The sequence below is a fragment of the Pelophylax lessonae genome (genome assembly GCF_965119305.1).
Source record: "Pelophylax lessonae genome assembly, chromosome: 4".
Classification (NCBI taxonomy): Eukaryota; Metazoa; Chordata; class Amphibia; order Anura; family Ranidae; genus Pelophylax; species Pelophylax lessonae.
The window spans coordinates 620748244-620773311 of NC_138771.1; the positions used below are offsets into that span (position 1 = coordinate 620748244).

At 42.1% G+C, this 25068-nt stretch overlaps 1 protein-coding gene across 1 annotated transcript in view; it reads left to right on the forward strand.

Moving 5' to 3' along the window:
- LOC309552848 (mucin-17-like) overlaps positions 1–24826 on the forward strand; it is a gene marked incomplete at its 5' end in the record, with an annotated part of 45657 nt that extends 20831 nt beyond the window's left edge. The window contains 6 exons of the mRNA XM_082253761.1: positions 3716–3778; positions 3862–4030; positions 5628–5792; positions 7644–7756; positions 13987–14057; positions 24248–24826. Of these exons, the coding sequence (XP_082109887.1) occupies positions 3716–3778; positions 3862–4030; positions 5628–5792; positions 7644–7756; positions 13987–14057; positions 24248–24283 (617 nt within the window). The 3' untranslated portion in view covers positions 24284–24826. The remainder of the gene's footprint in view (positions 1–3715; positions 3779–3861; positions 4031–5627; positions 5793–7643; positions 7757–13986; positions 14058–24247) is intronic.
- Between the last annotated feature and the right edge of the window lie 242 nt (positions 24827–25068).

Consider the following 25068-nt stretch of genomic DNA (forward strand, 5'->3'; position numbering starts at 1 on the left):
GAATGCAGGGCTGCGGGCATGGTACAGGAGAGTGCAGGGCTGCAGGTATAGTACAGGAGAATGCAGGGCTGTGGGCATGGTACAGGATAATTCAGGGCTGTGGGCATTGTACAGGAGAATGCAGGGCTGCGGGCATAGTATAAGAGAATGCGGGGCTGCGGGCATACTACAGGAGGTGCCGTGTGTACCATGCCCGCAGCCTCTTGTAGTATGCCCGCAGCCCCGCATAATGGCAGGTAGTGCAGCTGTGGAGGAGTCTCACCTGTTCCTGAGGCCCCTTCGATTTAAAAAAGGCGCCGCCCGGCGCCAACGCGTCCTTGCGCATGCGCCGCCGCTCGGGAAAGCTCGTATACGTTTGGCTATTCCCGGTAATAGCCGAACGTGTACGGCCTTACCCCAGCAGCAGCTGCGCATGTGCGGTGACATGTTGGTGCCGAGCGGCGCCATTTTTAAATCTAAGGGGCCTCGGAGCACGTCGGCCCGGAAGGGAACGTTTTTTTTGTTATGACTCTAGTATAAGCCGAGGGGGACATTTTCAGCACCCCACAGGAACGATATTTGAAGGATTTTTTCATTTTTATAGTTTCACTTTAAGCCTCATTAAAATCAGTAAATCACTGCTCCTTTAAAAACAATCGTTTTTAAAAACTTTTTTTTCATTGCTACATGTTCCCTAGGTCAGTACCCAAACCCCCATAACTTGCATTTAAGCCTTCAAAATGAGGCCTTTGATTTTCAAGGTTCGAGTCCCATAGACTTCAATAGGGTTAGGGTTAGTTTGTCCGAACAAACTTTTCCTCTGTTCGCGGTGTTCTGGTGCGAACCGAACCGGGGGGGGGGGGGTTTCGGCTCATCATTAGTAGTCATTCATTAGTAGTCACTAGTAGTCATAGTAGTCATCATTAGTAGTCACTATACGGCGGTTTGTCATGCCACTGATGTGGCATGGATGTGGCATAGATGAACACGGATTTGGCATGGATGAGCATGGATGTGGCATAGATAAACACGGATGTGGCATAGATGAGCCACGGATGAGCACTGAGATGGCATGGGTGGGCACAGATGTGGCATGGGTGGGCATGGATGAGGCATGGATATGGCATGGATGGACATGGATGAAGCATGGAATGAATATGGATGAATATGTTATTATATCTTTTTATGAAAAGAAAGATTTTCCCCTTGTTGTGGGACTTTTAAGGCACTCACATAAATTACAAAAATAGTATTGAAAAAAGTTAATTTTTATTAAATAAATATCAACATTAGTGAAAATATTATTAAAATATTCAAACAGTTCATTACATGCTATACATAATACATGTGGTTGTCAGCCTAAACAGTGAGAGATACCCAATGCATTTCGAAATCAAGAAACTTCTTCCTCAGGGGTAGATCTGACATCTGTAGCTAGACTTATCCACTGCATATCATATCATTTAAAAGCAACTGGTGTCAGAAAGACATTTGCCTGGTGGGTCACAGTTAGGAAATAGTGCGGTATTCCCCTGAAGGTCCGTCAAAGAAGTACACCCCCCCCAGTGTGCAGCCCTGTGGACAACTGGAGTCCAAAAGAGATAATGAAGCCCTTGATGTTAGATAGGGCTCATATACACACCACCGACTCTCGCAGCAGGCAGAGTGTTAACACTCTTTTGGACAGCAACAAACACCAGGATTTGTGGCTGTCTCAGTGGGTGGGCAATGCATCCTGGGATTGGCTATAAACCTGGAGGGAGCATGTGAAACGGGGACTTTTGGTGGGAGCAAAGTCCCAGGAAGAGGTGGACGGCTGTCTCTCCTCCTGCAGGTGTGAGGAAGGTGGTTCTGGTGGCCGGCCTTGTGAACCAAGTGAGTGGAGCTGAGCTGCAGAGTATCCAGAGCACTGACAAGTGGAGTCGCTGGAAGAGACTGTTGGGAAAAACAGTATCGTGAGTACCAGGAGTTCTGCCTAAGGGTCTGTCTAAGAGAGGGGACCACTCCAGAGAGGTCAGGGGATCAAGGAGCTAGCTCACACTGGGAGTGTTACAGTGAAGGGGGTGCCGTGTAGTTGACCCTGAAGGGCCCTGAAGTTATTCAGCAGTACAGTACAGATTACCTCAGAAAGTTTATTCAGTCCTGTGTCACAACTTGTGTCCAACTTAAGCAGCGTTACTCAGCATTATTAAGTCGTCGCAGCAAATTGTGCATAGTTGTATAAGTTGGAGTATCCCACTCATTCCCTTCTCCTATCCAAGTTCCAAATAAAAACACAAAAAAAACAAAGATACTGGACTGTTTCCTGACTGAGCTAAAACACTTGAGAAAATGTCAAAATGTCATGTTGTTGCTAATGGTAACCCAGGGGAACCCGTAATCAGCAGCTCCCAAGGGAGTAGTGCTACACCTTTGAAATCATTAGATGTCCAGCAGTGCCATCAGCACAGAACTGGTGGAAACACCCATCTACAGTCTGGAGAAGTTTGGCCAGAAGTGGCCTTCATGGAAGAATTATAGCCAAAAAGCCATAACTCAGATGGGGAAACAAGGCTAAGCGACTCAACTATGAATGAAAACATAGGAACTGGGGTTCAGAAAAATGACAGCAGGTGCTCTGGACTGATGAGTCAAAATGTGAAATATTTGTCTGTAGCAGGAGGCAGTTTGTTTGCTGAAGGGCTGGAGAGCGGTACAATATTGAGTGTCTGCCGGCAACAATGAAGCATGGTGTTGAGGATCAATGGTGTCCTCAACGCTAAAAAATACAGGCAGATACTTATCCATCATGCCATACCATTAGGGAGGCGTATGATTGGCCCCAAATTTTTTCTGCAGCAGGACAACGACCCCCAACATACAATGCCATTAAGAACTATCTTCAGTATAAAGAAGAACAAGGAGTCCTGGAAGTGATGGTTTGGCTCTCAAAGATTCCTGATCTCAACATCATAGAGTCTGTCTGGGATTAAATAAAGAGACAGATGGATTTGAGGCAGCCTGCATCAACAGCAGATTTGTGGTTTGTTCTCCAAGATGTTTGGAACAACCTAGCCACCGAGTTCATTCCAAAAGTGTACCTAGAATAATTGATGCTGTTTTGAAAGCAAAGGGCGGTCACACGTATTGATTGTAATGGATTTCTCTTCTGTTCATTTACTTTTCATTTTGTTATTTGATAAAAAGAAACTATTAACACTTCTATTTCTGAAAGCATTCCTCCACAACTGCCTAAAACGTTTGCACAGTAGTGTAAATATGCTATTCTCTTTGCAAGGGAAATTGCACTTTTTAAGGAAATTTGCCCAGAGCTTAGTGAATGGGGTGAAGTTTCACTTTGTAAAGAATACCCAATCCCGTGCAAGAAAAAAAAAACAAAACACAGCATTTTTGCTTGCACATGATTGGGTAATGGAAGTCAGCAGATCCTAACCTCATTCACTAAGCTCTGAGACAAATGTCCTCACAAAGTGAGCAGTCTATCTACCTTTAGTAAATCAATGCTATTACCCCAGACTTCTGATGTGTTTTCTCAGAATGCTCAAATATCTTAGAATTTCTTTCTTATCTTTGGCCACAGTGCACTCATAAATAGACTGGTCTGGTGATGTGACCATGGAAACCACACTTGGCAATAATAAGCAATATGCTGCATTTCATCATGTTAAATATCCATAAGATGATTGCTGCCATTGTAAAGGCTTATTTACCAACTTTCCTTATTTTAACCTTACAGCTAGATTCTGTATTGATGGTGAAAGTTTGAAAATCATACAAGTGGAACTAAAAACTGCAGAGGGTAAGTCTCTTCATGGTGATTTAAGTTTGCTGCTGCAATGTTTCCCATGCGAGTAGTAGCCTGATTATGCCTTGTCTTCACAGAGCTCTGCTTGGAAAAATGTTCAGAGGGTTTTAAAGAATTTTATAGCCCATACTTCTTCACCGATGATGAACTGACTTGCATATCTGACTGTGATAGTTCCTCTAAGAAGTACAAAAGCTGTAACAAGGGCACTTGTCAAATCCGGTATCAAACTGGCCGTTCATGCTTGTAAGTATGTACTTCAAAGCAATTAAAGGTAGTGCTCTTTTGTATGCCTCCCAACATTTTGCGGTAGGAATGGGGTTCATAAAAAAGTATTGAAAAAATAGTGTATAGAACACCAATGCAATTGCGCACAGTTCAAATACGTTTTTCAATGAATATATAAGTGAATGTAAAATTAATAAATTGTGAAATACATTTATAAGTACTTAAATAAATAAATAAATATCCATATAGATAAATAAATAGATAAGTAGATATATATATATATGTGTGTGTGTGTGTACAAACAACAAACGTGCTGAGCGGCCCATCTAAAAGCAACTAGGCTTAAATTGATAAGAAAAAAAGGGGGGGGGGGGGAGACCGCGTTTAAAAACAATAAGTCCAACAAATGCGAATATTAAAGTGAAGTCCGTGTCCAAAAAAATGTGCCTAAACTCCTATGAGTGAGTATGATGGGTTTCCTTATGTCAAAAGACATTAGCTCATTTGTGTTCATGGGTTAGTGCTCTCCTCCACTGACACCACATGCACAACCCACTTACCAGATGTCCCTTGGAAAATGTCAGTACAGATAAAGATCCCCACAGCAGTCCACTTGGTACCAAGCAAAACCCAGGCAAATGTAGAGAAAAGATGGAGGCTTTATGGTGTAGTATGCTTAAAGTTCATTTATTATAAATATAGCAACTTACATTTCCAAATAGTAATGTCAACAGAGAGGAATCGCAGTTACGAGGTCTAGAACGCCATTCTGCATTCTATCTGCATTCCAAATACCGGAAGAGACGTAGCGCCGTACCCTAGACTTGACACGTTTTGTCAACAAACGTCTGACGTCATTAGGAGTCATAATGACTCCTGATGACGTCAGACGCTTGCTGAAGAAACGCGTCGAGTCTAGGATACTTCAGAAATGTAAGTTGCTATATTTATAATAAATGAGTTTTAAGCATACTACACCATAAAGCCTCCACTTTACTCACCCTTGAAGGGTGTATTGTGGTGTAGCAGGTTTCAGGGGTCAGCTTTCGAGTGCTCCACTAAACACCACTATAAAATAGTATAGGAGGGCTTTTTGATTTTAGTAGAGTTGCAAGCAGAACCAGAACTGGGGGTGGAGCAGCTGCCTTGGGTGAAGTATCTAAATGTGTAGGAGGGGTTGAGAATCTGCCCTCACCTCTTTTGTTCTTTACTGACTAATCATCCTTTACTTACTGACCTGCCCTGTTGCCTGTTAGCTGCCCTACCTGACAGGAGGAGCCTAAGCATGGGAGCAGTGATCTTTAAAGTGGCAAGGTCCATTGTCTGCCCCAATGGCACAGAGGTGTGGGTGTGTGGTCCTTACTAAGTGATGGCACTCTGAGGGTACTAGCTGACCGCCTTATGTTTTTTTTTTCATGCACCTTTCAACTGTCAGACAGGCAGAAATGGCATTGTAGTGCTGGTATCATAGATCCTAGTTGCACAAGATGATCAGGGATGCCCACATAAGTGATAGGGGATGCACAATTTGGTATGACCTTAACCCAGCACTGGTTGCAATTATTCCTGTTCCTGTTGCAATGAGAGCGGTCTATTTTTTTTTTTTTTTGCATAGCTGTCCTGAGACAGACATCTACCTCTATATGTACTCTGACTGTAATGGGCCCATACTGAAGGCTGGTTTGTACGGAGGAGTCGGAGCTGCCATCGCTGTCTTATCCCTTGCCTTAATCACTATGGCTTACTTCTTGTTCAAACGTGGTAAAGACACAAAATTACTGTGAGTACTATTTTTTTTTTTTCTGTTTTATCTCAATAGGCATCTAAAGTTTAAAGCTTGCTGTATAATCTAACATCCACATGGTAATTACAGTGTATGTAAAGCCATTGTTTTTTTTTTTTTTTGGTTATAGTAGATAAGGATTAAACAACAACATGAAATGGGAGGAAATCTCTCCACAAAGTGAAGGAAATTTCCTTCTTAGAGACTTGTCATAGGAACATCTGTCCCAACTGGAAGATTTTCCCTTGCCTTTTGCTCTGATGACAACTTTAACACTTTGGATTTCCCAACCCCTTTGTTTCTTTACGCTCTTTTAAATGGTGGCAGTTCTTACCCCCCCCTCCTAAAGGTGACCTGCAGGGGCAGTATAGCAGGGGCCTACCACCTCCTTAATATCTGCTTTTTTCAATTTGAAAGGGGACTTTGTATTCAACAACCACAACTTCGAGCCAAGTATTTGGCTGGGGGTTGTGGCACTCTCCCATTGACCTTAGTGTGGGACTGACAGGTGGGGCCACCTATCAAACTCACTAGTCTAAGTTAAAATTGCTAGGACAGCAGCATGTGTATAGACCGGTCTAGCTGTAATTTAGCTGGGTGGCAAGACTGGTAAATCTGACACTCAGCCAGTCATCTATATGTCCCTTTCTGCTTTGTAGAAGAGCCCTTAGTGAAAATGGTCACAAGGACAAAAAAACATGAAAGAATGTCCCCAGCAGGGACATGACCAGTTATTTAATAAACTCCTAAATCTAAGATGCCTTTACATGCAATTTAATTAAAGCTGAATTCCAGCTGTGGCATTTTTGCATTATTACGTTAGTCCAGATTTGGCCAATGTAACTATGGATATACCATAACACTCCTATTCCCATGGAAGCTGGAAATCACTGAAGCTCTAACAAGCAGGGCCTTCTGATTCTTTTTTGTACCAAATTGTATTGTAACTGCAATGTCTGCCTTCATTTTGTTAAGCGGTGTGCAAACTGTTGGCGCTATATAAATCCTGAATAATAATAATAATAAAGTAGGCACTGTTACTCCAGTGATCTCCATTGGCTTCAAGGTACTAACCCAGACTGCTGCCCTGCAGCACTGTAAACACGGAAGGTTACTTGCTCGGCAGGGTCACTATTCAGAGAACACTTTGCATTTTTCCAATGAATGCAAAGTGTATTCTGATTGGATGATGTGGAGATTGTGACATCACTAGCCCACCTTTACACCTCTTCCAATCAAAAAAGCTACCACTCGGTATAGGACCCGAAAGCCAGTGACAAGGCTGTGGTGGAAGTTCCATCTCCAGTGATTTCCATCATCCAGGGGCATCGGCCAGGTATGGCACATACATACTTGCATTAGTACCAGTGTAACTATGCAAAAACAGCCACACCTGAAATTCATCTTTAATGCAAAAGTGTTAATGAAGAACAGTCAATGGCTCAGTAGCCCCCTTATTAATTATAACTGCCATTTAATATGTGGCTACACAAAACTAACTCAAGGAAGGTGTTCATGTAATAGAAGACAACAAATACTTATTTTGCCCCTGCCATTACTACTAAAGGCTGATTCCATCCTGAGAATTGCAGAAATCTGCAGGGAAAATGACAATTCAGTGTCGATCTCCTGGTCCCCTGGTTTCCACATTATTAGAAAGAGCAGTGTTATGGAGGTCAGCAGGAGGAACTAGTGAGAGCTTTGGGGGACCGTAGAATTCTGGAAAGTGATGTAGGTTTTTTACACCCCAAAAACATGTTCTTGCATTGTATCACTATATCACCATGATACTTGGGCAGAGTTGTATGCAGTTTTTTGCTCAACTTTTAAAATCATTTTTGTTACCAGAGATCCTTTTGCTAAAGATCAAGAAGAAAGCTGGTGTGAAGAAAATGACAGCGAGTGGCATGCAGATCATGGAATCACCAACTTTTCTGCACATGTGTATGAAACAAATGGAGGTAGGTAGTTGCAATCTGATTCCCTACTTTCTGTGTTATTCTGAAGGAGCACAGACTCATAGCTCCCTTCTGTCTGTATCACCCTGCAGGAGGAGGACAGACTCATAGCCCCCTTCTGTCTGTATCACCCTGCAGGAGGAGGACAGACTCATAGCTCCCTTCTGTCTGTACCACCCTGCAGGAGGAGGACAGGCTCATAGTCCCCTTCTGTCTGTATCATCCTGCAGGAGAAGGACAGACTCATAGCTCCCTTCTGTCTGTATCACCCTGCGGGAGGAGAACAGACCCATATCTCCCTTCTGTCTGTATCACCCTGCAGGAGCAGGACAGACTCATAGCTCACTTCTGTCTGTATCACCCTGCAGGAGGAGGACAGACTCATAGCTCCCTTCTGTCTGTATCACCCTGCAGGAGGAGGACAGACTCATAGCTCCCTTCTGTCTTTATTACCCTGCAGGAGGAGGACAGACTCATAGCTCCCTTCTGTCTGTATCCCCCTGCAGGAGGAGGACAGACTCATAGCCCCTTCTGTCTGTATCACCCTGCAGAAGGAGGACAGACTCATAGCTCCCTTCTGTCTGTATCACCCTGCAGGAGGAGGACAGACTCATAGCTCCCTTCTGTCTGTATCACCCTGTAGGAGGAGGACAGACCCATATCTCTCTTCTGTCTGTATCACCCTGCAGGAGGAGGACAGACTCATAGCTCCCTTCTGTCTGTATCCCCCTGCAGGAGGAGGACAGACTCATAGCCCCTTCTGTCTGTATCACCCTGCAGAAGGAGGACAGACTCATAGCTCCCTTCTGTCTGTATCACCCTGCAGGAGGAGGACAGACTCATAGCTCCCTTCTGTCTGTATCACCCTGCAGAAGGAGGACAGACTCATAGCTCCCTTCTGTCTGTATCACCCTGCAGGAGGAGGAAAGACTCATAGCACCCTTCTGTCTGTACCACCCTGCAGGAGGAGGACATACTCATAGTCCCCTTCTGTCTGTATCACCCTGCAGGAGAAGGACAGACTCATAGCCCCCTTCTGTCTGTATCACCCTGAAGGAGGAGGACAGACTCATAGCTCCCCTCTGTCTGTATCACTCTGCAGGAGGAGGACAGACTCAAAGCTCCTTCGGTCTGTATCACCCTACGGGAGGAGGACAGACTCATAGCTCCTTCTGTCTGTATCACCCTGCAGGAGGAGGACAGACTCAAAGCCCCCTTCTGTCTGTATCACCCTTTAGGAGGAGGACAGACCCACAGCCCCCTTCTTTCTGTATCACCGTGCAGGAGGAGGACAGACCCATAGCTCCCTTCTGTCTGTACCACCCTGCAGGAGAAGGACATGCTCAAAGCTCCCTTCTGTCTGTATCGTCCTGCAGGAGGAGAACAGACTCATAGCTCCCTTCTTTGTGTATCACCCTGCAGGAGTAGGACAGGCTCATAGCCCCCTTCTGTCTGTATCACCCAGCAGGAGGAGGACAGACTCATGTTATGGATGATATGTTTCTTTAAATGCAACTCTATGGTGCATCTCTGTTGTACTACTTCCTGTGTTGTGTTTCCTTTTCCTGTTGGTTTACTTCAGTAAAGCATGGCTTCTGTACAGTAATGGCTTGTGCTGTCTCCTTCCATATATCACATCAAACATGGTGTCAGAAGATTTCTGGATCCATACTCCTTCTACACATTTGATGCTGAGAGCCTGCTAGCCTTGATGTGAGTGTTCTTAGACCTGATTGTGCTTTCTAACACTTGCAGTCCTGTCCTGGATACTGAGTATTTGCAGCAAGGAGAACAGCATCATGGCAGCTAACAGCATTCCACTGCCTGAGACAATGAGGGTGAGTGGAGATGTCAGCAGTAACTGGGACAATTTCAGGGCTGAATTTGAGGACTACTCCCTAGCCACAGGGATGAATGAGAAGCCTGCAGCAGTGCAAGCAGCCACACTGAGGAGGGTGATGGGCAGTGAATGCCTCCATGTGTACAAGCATAATCTGAACCTCACAGAGGAGGAAAAGAGTGACACCAAAACCATTCTGAATGCATTGGAAGCTTTCTTCAGACCCTCTAGAAATGTAATTTATGAAAGATATATATTTGGCTGCTGTGAGCAAGAAGACTGTGAATCAATAGACAGGTTTGTCACACAGCTAAGAGAAAAAGCTGCAAGCTGTGAGTATGGCTCTCTGAGAGATGAACTTATTCGTGATAAAATAGTTTTGGGTATCACCAGTGAAAGCACACGTCGCCACCTGCTGAGGAAACATGATTTAGATCTACATACAGCAATTGAGATATGTCGCACTGCAGAAATTACTGACAAACATATGAAAGCTATGGAGCAGGATAAACTGGTTGACAATACCCATGCAGCCTCTAAACAACAGCAAAACTTCAGAAACCACCAGCATAAGTTTCAGCACAAGGGTCACCTACACAACTCACCTGGGAGGAAGCCTGCATCATGCAAGTATTGCGGCAATGTGCATGTACAAAAGAAAGAAAAGTGTCCTGCATATGGGAAAATTTGTACTGCATGTGGTAAACCAAATCACTTTGCAAGGGTGTGTCTCTCCAGTAAAATGGAAGCAAGGAAGCTGCACATAATTGAGCAAATATCCAATCCGGAGGACGCACACCTGCTTAGCACTGATATGGTTTACTCCTCAGAATGCATTGGTGCTGTAAACACAAAGGGCAAAAAATGGTTTGTAAACCTCAGATTAAACAATATAATCCAACCATGCCAGCTGGACTCGGGTGCAACGTGTGATGTCATGAGTATAAAGGACAAAATGAAACTGGCACCCAGAACACCCCTTCAGCCTAGTAGCACCAAACTAAAATTGTATTCAGGGGAACTAATGGAATCATTGGGGCTATTCCAAACAGAATGCAGCATACGTGATTGTATACACAAACTGAACTTTGAGATTGTAGACGCGGATCAGCAACCTCTATTATCGGGTTCAACATGTGAGCGCCTTGGACTGATGCTGTTCACCATTCCTGCTGAGCTACATAATGTGGATAAGCAGCCTGCAAAATCTCTGACTAGGCCACTGACAAAACAGCAAATTCTTCACGCCTACAGTGATGTGTTTGAGGGCCCGATAGTCTCTGTTCCAGGAGAGGTTCGTTTTGAACTGGATCCTACCATTCAACCTGTACAATGTGCCCCTCGCAATGTGCCTATCGCCATTAAGCCACAGGTTAAAGCTCAACTAGATAAATATGAAGCTGAAGGACATCTAACTTCAGTATCAGAGCCTACAGATTGGATCAGTAACATGGTCGTTATCAGAAAGCCTGAGAAGATCAGAATATGCATTGATCCCAAGTTTCTGAATATGGCCCTGAAACGGTCACACTACTTAATGCCAACGCTCGATGATATTTTGCACAAACTTCCTAAAGCGCGTGTCTTCACACTTGTTGATGCTAGAGATGCCTTTTTGCAGTGCAAACTGGATGAAAGGAGTAGCTACATGACCACGTTCTGGACTCCTTGGGGCAGAAAGAGATGGCTCAAACTACCATTTGGAGTCTCTGTAGCACCTGAGGTATACCAGCGAAAGCAGCATGAACTATTAGGTGGTCTTCATGGAATTGAGCCAATAGCTGATGACATTCTTATAGTTGGCTGCGGTAATACTGATAAGGAGGCTGAGCATGACCATGATGAAAAGTTAATAGCGCTACTGGATCGTTGTCGGCAGGTGATGCTGAGGCTTAGTGTAAAGAAATTGCAGTTCAAGGTGGGAGAAGTTCGTTTCCATGGACATATCCTGTCTTCACAAGGCTTAAAAGCTGACCCGGATAAGATTAAAGCCATTGTGGACATGCCACTGCCTGCTGATGCCAAAGCGGTACAGAGATTTATTGGCTTTGTTACATACCTGGCAAAATTCCTCCCACACTTATCTGAGGTGTGTGAGCCATTACGACGACTTCTGGACAAAGATGCAGTTTGGCACTGGCTTCCCAAGCATGACCAGGCAGTAGAGGACATAAAACGCTTGGTCACCTCTGCCCCAGTGTTAAAATACTATGATGTCACAAAGCCTGTTACGATACAAAGTGACTCCAGTAAAAATGGTCTAGGTTGTTGCCTTTTGCAGAAAGGTCAACCAGTTGCATATGCATCCAGAGCTCTTTCATCAGCTGAGCAAAATTATGCTCAAATTGAGAAGGAATGTTTAAGCATTGTATTTGCTTGCCAGCGTTTCCATCATTATCTTTATGGAAGGGATTCAATTACAGCTGAAACTGATCACAAACCTCTGATAACCATATTCAAAAAGCCCCTTTTGTGTGCTCCCAAGCGTTTGCAGAGCATGATGCTTACATTGCAGCATTACAACCTCAATGTTGTCTACAAGCCAGGATGTGATATGTATATCAGCGATACCCTGAGCAGAGCTACGTCAGATGATGTGGCACCTGGAGGTGAGCATGAGCATCGTACAATTTGTCTGCTGCAACGGGAACAAAATTTCTTTGCTGATATCAATCAAGCGGACTATCTTAATGTCACAGATCAGCGATTACATCAACTCATACAGCACACTGACAGTGATGCAACTTTACAAGCTTTGAAGTCTATTGTTTTGAGTGGGTGGCCGGATGTAAAAGAGGCAGTACCTGGAATTGTAAGGGAATATTGGTCCTTTAGAGATGAGATCAGCATACAAAATGGTATCTTGTACAAAGGTCCAAGAGTCATCGTGCCAAAGTCACTGAGAGCAGAAATGTTATTGCGCATACACTCCAGCCATATTGGTGGTGAAGCATGCTATCGACAAGCTCGTGATACCCTTTACTGGCCCAACATGCATGGTGAGATCAAAGACTTTGTCAGTAATTGTCCCACCTGCAATGAATATGCCCACTTACAACAAAAAGAAACCATGATGTCACATGAGATACCTACACGTCCGTGGCAGATTATCAGTATGGACTTATTCAACTACGCAGGCAAGGAATACCTGCTATTAGTTGATCATTATTCAGACTTCTGGGAAATAGACCTTCTTCCCGACTTATCCACGGAATCTACAATTAAGAGGTGCAAGGCACAGTTTGCACGTCATGGCCAACCAGATACAGTGATCTCCGACAATGGCCCTCAATTTGCAAGCCTACAATTCAGAAAATTTGCTACTGAATGGGAGTTTGAGCATGTTACCTCCTCACCCCGTCATCCACAGGCTAATGGCAAAGCAGAATCAGCTGTAAAGATTGTTAAAAATTTATGCAAGAAAGCACAAAGTGATGGTAAAGACCCATGGAAAGCCATTTTACATTGGAGAAACACTCCAACTGAAGGCATGGATAGTAGTCCGGCACAAAGACTTATGTCAAGGAGATTGAAGACCTCCTTACCAGTAGCAAATAGGCTGCTTGAACCCGCTGTCATACAAGGTGTCCCAGAAAAATTAAGGATTAAGAGACAAGTGTCTAAGGCACGATATGACACGTCGGCCAGAGATTTGCCAGAATTGAATCTGGGGGAACGAATCCGTATGAAGCCATTGCCTGGCGATCGTACAGGCCGTTGGAGAATAGGTACTTGTCTGCAAAAGGTGGCACCACGCTCCTATCTTGTGGACGTTGACGGTACTCGTTATCGCCGCAATCGAGTGGATTTGAGAGTGGCAGAGCAGCCTGAATCTCAGTATCCCGTTGGTAGTTCAGACTCACCCATTGACAGTGAGGAGTGTACAGAGGCACAGCCTCATACCAGCGGCAATGACAGTTCTGGGCAAGCAAGTATGCCTGACGACCGTCAAGCGCAGAGCATACCAGTACCTGATGAGAGAAGCCCAGTAAATTCAGAGAGGGCTAAAGGAATCCTTGCACAAGGGCCAGTCTTCACCCGTAGTGGTAGATGTTCAAAACCACCTATGAGACTTAACCTATAGAATGTGTTATTACTGTGTCTCTATCGAATTTCACATGTTCATTTATTAATACTAAAAGGGGGAGATGTTATGGATGATATGTTTCTTTAAATGCAACTCTATGGTGCATCTCTGTTGTACTACTTCCTGTGTTGTGTTTCCTTTTCCTGTTGGTTTACTTCAGTAAAGCATGGCTTCTGTACAGTAATGGCTTGTGCTGTCTCCTTCCATATATCACATCAAACAACTCATAGCTCTCTTTGCCTGCAATTCCACTTCATTTTTTTGATTTAAATCAATTCTGCATCACTTTTTTTTTTTTACTTCCAGACCCATCCAACAACATCTCTTCAAGGGAGAAGTTTAAACCAGTCCTGGAAAAAGTAGATACAACAATTGAGGTAATTAAAGGTCTATAGCTGGCCATATACATTAGAAAATGTTCTTTCTAGTTTGACTTATAGACATGAGCTGGTGATGTGCTGATGACCAGGGCCGCTGATAGGGGGGGACCAACAGCCCTCTTGTAGGGGACCCGAGCACACAGAGGGGCCCACAAAGAGAGGGGGATTAGTGATGGACAACAGATACAGAAATCTTCCTCCAGCACCTGAATCTGATCTGTCCCTCTCCCTACTATTAGCTTTTATCTGCTGAGAAAGAGACAGTCGTCCCTCACTAATCCCCCTCCCTGTGTGGGCCCCCCTCCCAGCACTGGCTCTAATGTTATCTCTGCTCAGGAGTTTATTTGTAACTTTGTTTCTCTCTCTCTGTCTCTCTGATCACTGAGCTCCAACTGCCCAGCCTGTATATTTTTCTCCTCTCATCATCATTTTTATTTAACATAGTTTTTCTTTTTTTAAGATTTAGCAGGAATTATGTGAGTTATGTTATATTTGCGTCTGCTAATAGTGATATTGTTGTAATTTTAGCTAAATATATCTTTAATATTTTCTTGGGGGGGCCCTGCCAGGTAGTCTGTACGGGGCCCTGCGATTTCTAACAGCAGCCCTGCTGATGACACTGTTGCTCTTGACGTGTAGACATGTCCTCTTTAATGCTTGTTGGAAAGTGGTGTTTTCACTAGGGAGCAATAGATACCCATCCGGAGGATGACTTCATCTACCTACCTAAAACAAAAATCTAGAGGTGTCTCCTCTCTGTATTCAATGACAGAGATAGTTATTTATTATGCACACAACCACAGGGTCTGCTGGTGGAAAAGCTGAAACACTGACTAGCATAGGCTCCTGTATTTGGGAAAGGGTGAGATACTAATCATAGGTTAATGCTGTTGCATATACACTGATCAAATAGAATGGCAAGCTCATGATCAGTCAGCCCCTCCACAAACTGGTCAAGTGCTGGTCCAATCCGTAATCAAGAAACTCCAGAGATAAAAGTAAACAGGTTGACTGCACTCCAAACGATAAAGATATTCAATGACGTTTATTGCAATCTTCCATATAAAACACATGCAAATATCACATTTCCGAACCAGGGAAATAGTAGTTAATGGATTTCAACCAGAATGTTCTTAGTCATAATTAGAGCACATCTGTCAGAAAAAAGCTTAAATAGTCAAAGGTCAAGCAGACTCTAATTAACGGCTCCAATTCCCTATACATATTAAGCTAAAACAGTTTTTAACAGATTACAAGGACAAACATAAACATACTACACCAGGCCCGGACTGGGACAAAAAATAGGCCAGGGCATTTTAGACTAAGCTGCCCATGATACCAGTACCTTCTCTGCTCTCCATCCTGACAGATCCCCCACAGCAGCTGGCGGGAGAGGGGAGGGGGGAACCTGGCAGTGCTGGCGGGGTGAGGGGGGCCAGGAAAGAGCACAGGGGCGGTGGAGGGCACAGGCAGGGGTGGAGAGCATGGGAGTGGGGCAGAGAGCACTGGGGGGGGGCTGGAAAGCAGGGGGGCAGAGAGCAGGGGGAGCAGAGAGCAGGGGATGGCTGGAGAGCACTAGGGGGGTGGAGAGCACAGGGGCGGAGAGCATGGGGGGACCACTGGGGGGGTCTGAGATCATTGGGGGGAGGCAAGAGTGCTGGCGAGGGTTGAAGAGCACGGAGGGGCAGAGAGCACTAGGGAGGTTGGGGAGCACTGGGGGGGGGGTAAGGAGCACTAGCGTGGGTGGAAAGCACAGGGGGGCAGAGAGCAGGGGGTGGAAAGCACTGCTGGTGCCAGAGAGCACGGGGGCAGTGGAGAGCTTGGGGATTGAGAGCACAGGGGGTGAATAGAAATGAGGGGCAGGGAGCACAGTGGGGTGGTGTCAGAGAGCACAGGGGGGATCTGGAGAGCATAGGGGGGAGCTGGAGAGCATGGGGGGACCTGGAGAACACTGGGGTGAGCTGAAGAGCAGTGGGGGGGAGCTGAAGAACAGTTGGGGAACTGGAGAGCACTGGGGGGGCTAGAGAGCAAGAGAGGGAGCACAGGGGAGGCTGGAGCGCACTGGGGGGAGCTGAGGAGGACTGGGGATGGGATTGGACTGGAGAGCACTGGGGAGGGGTAATAAAAGAAGAAGCGGCGGGGCAGCTGCATATAGAGGAAATTATCTTTCCCTATTCCTCCTGCAGCCACTGAATGCCTGCTTCTACTCTTCTTCCTGCAGGCATTCAGTGTCTGCAGAAGGAATATAGAAAGATCAATTCTTCTATATGCAGCTGCCCTGCCGCTCCTCCTCCTCCTCCACACAAGGGGCTGCATGGGCACTCATTTCAGACAATGGCTTCAGACAATGGGGTCTATTCGGTTCCTTCCCCCCTCACGATTATGGGGCAGCTGGGTAGTTTCCACCCCCCCGGCCCTTACTGCTGATCTAAATAGGCGACCGGCCACGGAGAGGCTTGGTGAGTGGCACAGGCTCAAGGAGCAGCCCAGCTACCACTGCTGCTTTCGGCCCTACATGGTGCCGGCCCACCAGGCAAGCGCCCGGTATGCCCTGTGGCCAGTACGGGCCTGTACTACACATACAAATAGATACAAACACCAATGTAATGCAATACTGTACAGTGTATATTTAACTAATACTGCCGCACTATGGAATAAATGTTTATATATAACTAAACTTCAATATATTAATGTATTACGGTGAAGGAAAAATATATTATAATCATATCATGCAATGGTAATATATCCTCCAATAAAGCCCAAGGGGGGGGAAAAGCCAAAAAAGGAAAATGACAGTGAAAAAAAAACAAGTAAATACATAAAAGGGGCCATAACAGACAATCAGGGCTAGATCCAGATGCACACGTTCCACATGGGAAGAACAATACATCCATCAAACCCTAGCATAAAAAGGCAAATAAATCTAACCGATCAAAAATTAAATTAATAAATAAATGAATAAATAAATGGATCGATCAAATATATGTCCTGTGAAGAAGGAAAGGTCCCAGACGAATAGGTCAAAAACCCAAAGGGAAAACGTAATCAATTATAATACTGGGTAACATCCCAATGGGATACATGTTGTCACATACCTGATGGCTGAGCCTGATGTGCAAAGGGAAGGCCTCTCATACAACCCCGGCTCTGGGACCACCCATGTTGTGACATTGGCCAGAGCGTGGTGGTGTAAGGGTGCCTGGATCGTCTTCCAAATGGTGGGTGTGGCACCAGGATGGACCAGAAGGTAACAGCAGGTAGGCAAAACTGGTAGACTGCAGGCAGGTGGCAGCAGGCAGGTGCATGCAGGGCAGGAGACACAGGAAGCATGGTCAGACAAGCCGGGTCGGAGACAGAGAATCAATTGCAGGCAAAGACAGAAGGCAGAGAATATCCAGGGTTCAGGCAGAGATCAGCAATGTGGATTCAGGAAGGTGGGCAAAGACAAAAGGAAAGTCAAGATACAGGCCAAGGTCAAGGTGGGAGAGATGCAAGCAGAGTCAAACGCAACCCGGGTCAAACACAGAAGAAGCAGGATCAGATTTCAGTAACTCAGGTACAGCTGCAGATCAGACAGCAAAGCCTTAGTGCAACTGCTGCACTTATATATATATATATATATATATATATATATATATATATATATATATATATATATATATATATAATGTCTATTGGCACGCACGCATGCATAAATATTTGTGCACATGCATGCATTAGCACATCTAAAACGTTGGACACTTGCGAGATTGGGCATGCGCATTTGCATCCACCTTTGGTAAGTAACAGTACTGTGGACAGCATGTTCCTGACACATGTCTGGAGATGGAAAATACAGAACACTTCCCTTCTGTGCAGAAGATGAAAGACATCTACCCTCTCCAACTGGGAGTCCTTACCTTCTCAATGACCTGTACACTGACTACTGAAAGATTACTTGCATATCTCAAATTATAATTTCTAGCAACATTGGTAGATCGGTTATCTTTAATATAACTCAGATGTTCCTGGAATCAGTCTCTAGGTCTTATGGTAGTATGTCCCACATAATGGTTGGAGCAAATTCCACAAGTAATCATGTAAATTACAAACTTCGTGTTACAAATTAAAAACTTTTAAAATGAAGCCATGTGATCGACTGAGCTGACATAAGATTGGAAAACCTAGGGGACAAGATGCTCCCAAAGGAGCAACCCCTCCTGGGGACAATATTGATACCTTCACTCAAGATATCTGAGCAGGTTAAACAAAAGTGGCAAATATTTATTGCCAATATAACTAGTTTGCCTAAATTCTAAATTATACAATAACACCAGTGATTGCCAAAGGTTTCTCATAGATTGTAGCTGTTATATCCCTTTTAGCATTTTTAACTGATCTTTATTTTTGGCGATGTTGTAGGCTATATTCAGAGGCCACCTAGGGTAGCTCCTCTCAGAAAACTCCTGGTATAATAGAGCAGATTAATGTTCAAAACCAGATGACTCACTGCAGATGTGTCAGAGAAGCAGAAATTGTCCTCCTGGAATTCTCATTGGAGTGTGTCAAGGATGACTAGATTGAGAAAATGATATATAATAACAGACAAGAAGCTATTACCTATTAGGAGTTGTCTGTATAGATGTGTAAATATCCCAATAGAGATAGGCATACTTTTCATTCATTGTTTGCTTAGAAATAGGTTGATCAGAGGCTGGGAAAGACTCACTGGCTTGGTCAAGGGGGGGGGATCAAAGGACGCCAGAGTTAGCACTGCTTTTATTGGCTCCTCTCTACATGGCCTAGATTTGACTGGGCTAGCTGTTGTGGGTAAGAAGGGAGGAGAAATGCTGGTGGGCAGTGTCAGGCGTGCAAGGTCCTGCTTTCGGTGTGCAGGCTGAGCATTGTGTCACTGTGGAGTCACTTTAGTGCTGGTGACTTAACGGAGCTCCCGGTCTAAGTTGCCATCCGCGATGGAGGCAAACTACATCCCCCCTATGAATATCCAATCTTATTTTGCTATAAGCTGGACACCTAAAAACATGATTTGCTTCTTGTGTAAATGACCAGTAAAATGTAAATTACAATTATTGTTATTCATATAAGCAAAAAAGGATCCAACTCTTTAACTCTTCCATCACAGATAAAAAAAAGATCATCTATATATCTAAAATAGGCTGTTATATGCCCATTGAATGGGTTTGCCATCTCCAAAAATATGAGATAATGTGTGAAGATTGGTACCGGCGCTACCTTTATATGTGACTGTAAAACAAACCACGTGGTGTACAGTAAAAATTAAAAGGTGAATCTGTATAACAGTGTGACCCAAATTATTGTGGGTGTGATCTTGTGAAAAAAATAAATTACCATAAATATTGCTAACAGAAATAATATTGTTTTATTAGAACAGTGCAAATATAGACAAAGCAAGAAAACTGTGATTATGAGTGAAACACTCCAAGTGAATATTGAGGGATAATGACTCCTCCCACCAAGAGTGGAAAAAACGAGGATTTTCTATGGCTAACTTGTGACGTGACGAGCCTCTACTCCTCCATACCTCATGGTCTAGCATGTGTAGTTGTTTCATACTATTTGGAAAACCACACTGGATTCCACTTTTATTCTGCTGTTAGTGCAATTTTATTTTGGAGGTATTCCATTATTTGTTGAAATATAAATATTTTTGTTTGATGGTGTGTGCTATCTCCAGGGATGCTATGTTTTCGCCCCCACACTTGCCAATATTTATTATAGGCTGGTGGGAGGGGTCTCATATTTTTGGATTATATTATAAGAGAGTGACCAGCACTATGGAATACTACACATAGAGGATGTGAATTATCAAAGAAATAGGTGTAAGCTGCCACCAATCAACCCTCGGGGGGCAAGGGTGAGTATATAGAGATAATGTGTGAAGATTGGTACCGGCGCTACCTTTATATGTGACTGTAAAACAAACCACGTGGTGTACAGTAAAAATTAAAATGTGAATCTGTATAACAGTGTGACCCAAATTATTGTGGGTGTGATCTTGTGAAAAAAATAAATTACCATAAATATTGCTAACAGAAATAATATTGTTTTATTAGAACAGTGCAAATATAGACAAAGCAAGAAAACTGTGATTATGAGTGAAACACTCCAAGTGAATATTGAGGGATAATGACTCCTCCCACCAAGAGTGGAAAAAACTGAGTGATGACAGCCAATGTGTAAATTGACTTATAGGAGTCAAAACCTGGGTATGTATACCGAAAACTCCGTGATTATTATCCAATGCTGGTGAACACCATAAAGTGAAAAAAATGAAGTATATGTGCTCATCCAAATATGCCACTAGGTGGCGTGCTAGTAATATGACCTGTGTGTAGTCCCCACTGTTTGTGTGGTTCTGGGGTTCGTGCTCCGCTTCTGGAGAACAGTGAGCCGATGGTCTTGCTCTAAACACTCCAACAGAGATAAAACCCCATAATGTATGAATTGCCAATGCAGTAGTGTAGATCGACGATATGCACTCACTCGTTAGTTGATCAGGATCAGAGAAAAAGTTTGCGCTGGGAAGCTTCCGCGTTCCACGGCCGTGGAACGTGGAAGCTTCCCGGCGCAAACTTTTTTTTTCACTTTATGGTGTTCACCAGCATTGGATAATAATCACGGAGTTTTCGGTATACATACCCAGGTTTTGACTCCTATAAGTCAATTTACACATTGGCTGTCATCACTCAGTTTTTTCCACTCTTGGTGGGAGGAGTCATTATCCCTCAATATTCACTTGGAGTGTTTCACTCATAATCACAGTTTTCTTGCTTTGTCTATATTTGCACTGTTCTAATAAAACAATATTATTTCTGTTAGCAATATTTATGGTAATTTATTTTTTTCACAAGATCACACCCACAATAATTTGGGTCACACTGTTATACAGATTCACCTTTTAATTTGTACTGTACACCACGTGGTTTGTTTTACAGTCACATATAAAGGTAGCGCCGGTACCAATCTTCACACATTATCTCTATATACTCACCCTTGCACCCCGAGGGTTGATTGGTGGCAGCTTACACCTATTTCTTTGATAATTCACATCCTCTATGTGTAGTATTCCATAGTGCTGGTCACTCTCTTATAATATAATCCAAAAATATGAGACCCCTCCCACCAGCCTATAATAAATATTGGCAAGTGTGGGGGCGAAAACATAGCATCCCTGGAGATAGCACACACCATCAAACAAAAATATTTATATTTCAACAAATAATGGAATACCTCCAAAATAAAATTGCACTAACAGCAGAATAAAAGTGGAATCCAGTGTGGTTTTCCAAATAGTATGAAACAACTACACATGCTAGACCATGAGGTATGGAGGAGTATAGGCTTGTCACGTCACAAGTTAGCCATAGAAAATCTTCGTTCCATACCACATCCTTTATTACTCCCACTAAATTATTAGTATGTCCCAAAAAGCCATGTAGTTTACAAACCAGTGGCTGTAACTGTCCATCAAACAACTGGATAATTCTCTCATTGAGAGAACCAATTCCAATGATGATGAGTCTACCATGAAGAGGGTTTAAACCCTTATGTCAAAAACAACAAAAAGACTTACATCAGGATGGTGTTCCGCTCACAGCGCAACTCTCAATGGATTGACTATAATACACCAAAAGGCTATGTGTGACATGAATATGGCCTCAAATTATAAATATAAATGTAAAGACAGGAATCATTAAATAATGTGAACTGCTGAGCTGGTAGCCCAACACCTAGACACACAACTACTACACACTAGGAGAATATCTGCTGTAACCAGGGAGAAGGAATTCCACCTTTGAAGACAAAAGCAAGGGAAGGGAGAAAGCAGCGCAGACCACTGCTGTAGAAAAAAGACCAAAGAGCTTTATGAAAAACAACGTAATATGTACTCATAAAATGAAATGTGAGAGAGCACAAATAGTCCATGAGAAAGAGCCCATTCAACAGACAACACAGTCACAAGGAAAGGATGCATGAGCAGCTGGGAGCTGGAAGAGCTGGGCTAGATGCCAGAAGTCTATTCTCCTGCTACACTTGCTCAATCCCAAGGACAAAGGGTCGCAGGATGCATTTTGAGGACTCCTCTTCTTCAGCTAGACCCCACGGGCTGCCCGCTTGTTTAAGTAGCCCCCATGAAAGCAGGTAGTCATGAGTTAGCTGAATAAGAGGAGGAGTCCTCAAGACATCCTGTGACCTCACTTTTACAGAAGACCACCCATCTATTGAGTACTGTCCTTGGGAAAGTTATAGTAACATTACGTTCAAATTTAGTTATGTTACCCTCTAATCTGATTGAATATGTTTTCCCTTTGGGTTTTTCAACCTTTTCACCTGAACCTCCATCCCTCCCCCTCCTGCCCAGTGAATATATATGTGATTAATCCATTTGTTCATTCATTCATTTATTTTTTATTGATCCGTCTGCCTCTATTCATCCCTTCATCTCTTTCCCTCTCCCTTTATCTTTGTACCTTTTTTTTTTAACCTTTCTCTTTTCTTTTCTTTATCTGGAGGATTTTTTCCTCTTGCAATTCCCCTTTTCATGTGTTGTTTTTTCATTTTTCTAAAAGGTTATGGCATTGGGAATTGAGAAGGTTCCTCAAAGGGAACATTTGACTTCTTTTATGTTATTTCTGATAACCTTACTGTCACATTCCGCTGGTTAATGTATATTACTTTGTCCAGTATGTCTACTGATATGTCCCAAGACAAGGGCTGATGTTGTTTCTTTTTTCAATACGTGTCCTAAATAAGCTGTTAATGATGTAAATTGTTGGAACATACACTACCTACAGGTGTAGGTATATATATGTTTACCTTACACGAACCTACCTCTTTTTCTGTGGTTGGTCATGTATTTCCTTTTGTACTTAAATATGTCAAATCATTAATAAAAAGAGATTAAACATAATTTTTGATCGGTAGGATTTATTTCTCATTTTGTGCTAGGGTTTGCCGGATATGTTGTTCTTCCCATATGGAATGTGTCCCATCTGGATCCAGTCCTGATTTTCTGTTATGGCCCCTTTTATGTATTTACTTTTTTTTTTTTGGCTTTCATTTTTCTTGCTTTTTATCCCCCTTGGACTTTATTGGAGGATATATTAACAGTACATGATATGATTAGAAATATATTTTCCACACAAATGGAGAGGTTCCAATTTTCTAATGTTTTTCTTTCCTTTACCTTGAAACTTTAAAGTGTTGAAGTATAGTTATATGCTGTATATATATATATATATATATATATATATATATATATATATATATATATATATATATATATATATATATATATATATATATATATATATGTATATATATGTATAAATATATATATATATATATATATATGTATATATATATATATATATATATATATATATATATATATATATATATATATATATATATATATATATATGTATATGTATATATACGTATATATATGTATAAATATATATATATATATATATATATATATATATATATATATATATATATATATATATATATATATATATATATGTGTGTATATATATATATGTATACATATATATACTTATATATATATATGTATATATATATATATATATATATATATTTATACATATATATATATATATATATATATTTATACATATATATATACTTATATATACATATATATATATATATATATATATATATATATATATATATATATATATATATATATATATATATATATATATATATATATATATATATATATATATATATATATATATATATATATACAGTATATAACTATACTTCAATATTTTAAAGTATCAAGGTAAAGGAAAAAAAACATTAGAAAATTGCAACCTCTCTCTATATATATATATATATATATATATATATATATATATATATATTTTTTTTTTTTTAACATTTATTCTACAACTCTTCAAAAAGGCTGAAGTTCTCCACCTCAGTGGTGCATACCTCTTCATAGTCCATACCAGAGTTCAGGCCTAAACCCTTCATCAAATGCACTGGTAACCAATCATTACCTTATCTGTGTTAATGTTAAAACCCACTTGCTAAACCTTGCTTCCTTTAGTCTAGGCTCCCTTTCTCTAGGGGTTCAAAATGCTTTTATTGTTACTACCCACAATTAAGTCACTCTGTCTCCCCTTTAGATCAAGATACAGAGACCAGAGGTTACCAGGATGTGATCTGACCTCTTGGACAGTGCAAACATGGGGGTCCTCATCATAGAAACATCACTCTGAAAAGTGTGATTGGCCAGCTGCAATCTGATCTTAAACAGTGTTCTTCAGCAAGGAGCCCTACCAATGGTCAATCTCCATCAACAGATTAAGTCCTTACTTCACTGGGTTGATGTAAAGATGATGACGATGATGATGAAGCAGATGAAGCAGCCAACAGGAACACAAGCTTCTATCCAAAGCTCCATTCTCAATTTATGAACTCAAATCTGACTATACATTCTCCTCTCAGTTCTGCACCATTGTCCTAATCTGGTATCATCCTATCTTCCCCATTCTTCTGTCACTTTATCCCCCATGTAAATATCATTCATTCGTAAATTATTATTTAATTTTAATATTTTTTTTATGTTAAAGACAGGTACATGTGTTGTTTGTTGTTAAAGACTGTGAACTGAACAGAATATTTTGTTAACATTTTTGTAATGCACATTTTGCACTAAGGGAAAAATGTATGTGTACAAACAAAGGAAGTTAGGATTTATTATATACAGGCGTATCTCATAAATATAGATAATCATCAAAAAGTTAATGTATTTCAGCAATTCATTACAAAAAGGGAAATGTGTATATTTTATATGGATGCGTTACACACAGAGAGATATATTTCAAACATTTCTTTCTTTTAATTTTGATGACTATGGCTTACAGCTAGTGAAAACCTAAAATTCAGTATCTCAGAAAATTAGAATATTTCATAAGACCAATAAAAAAAGGATTTTTATTACAGA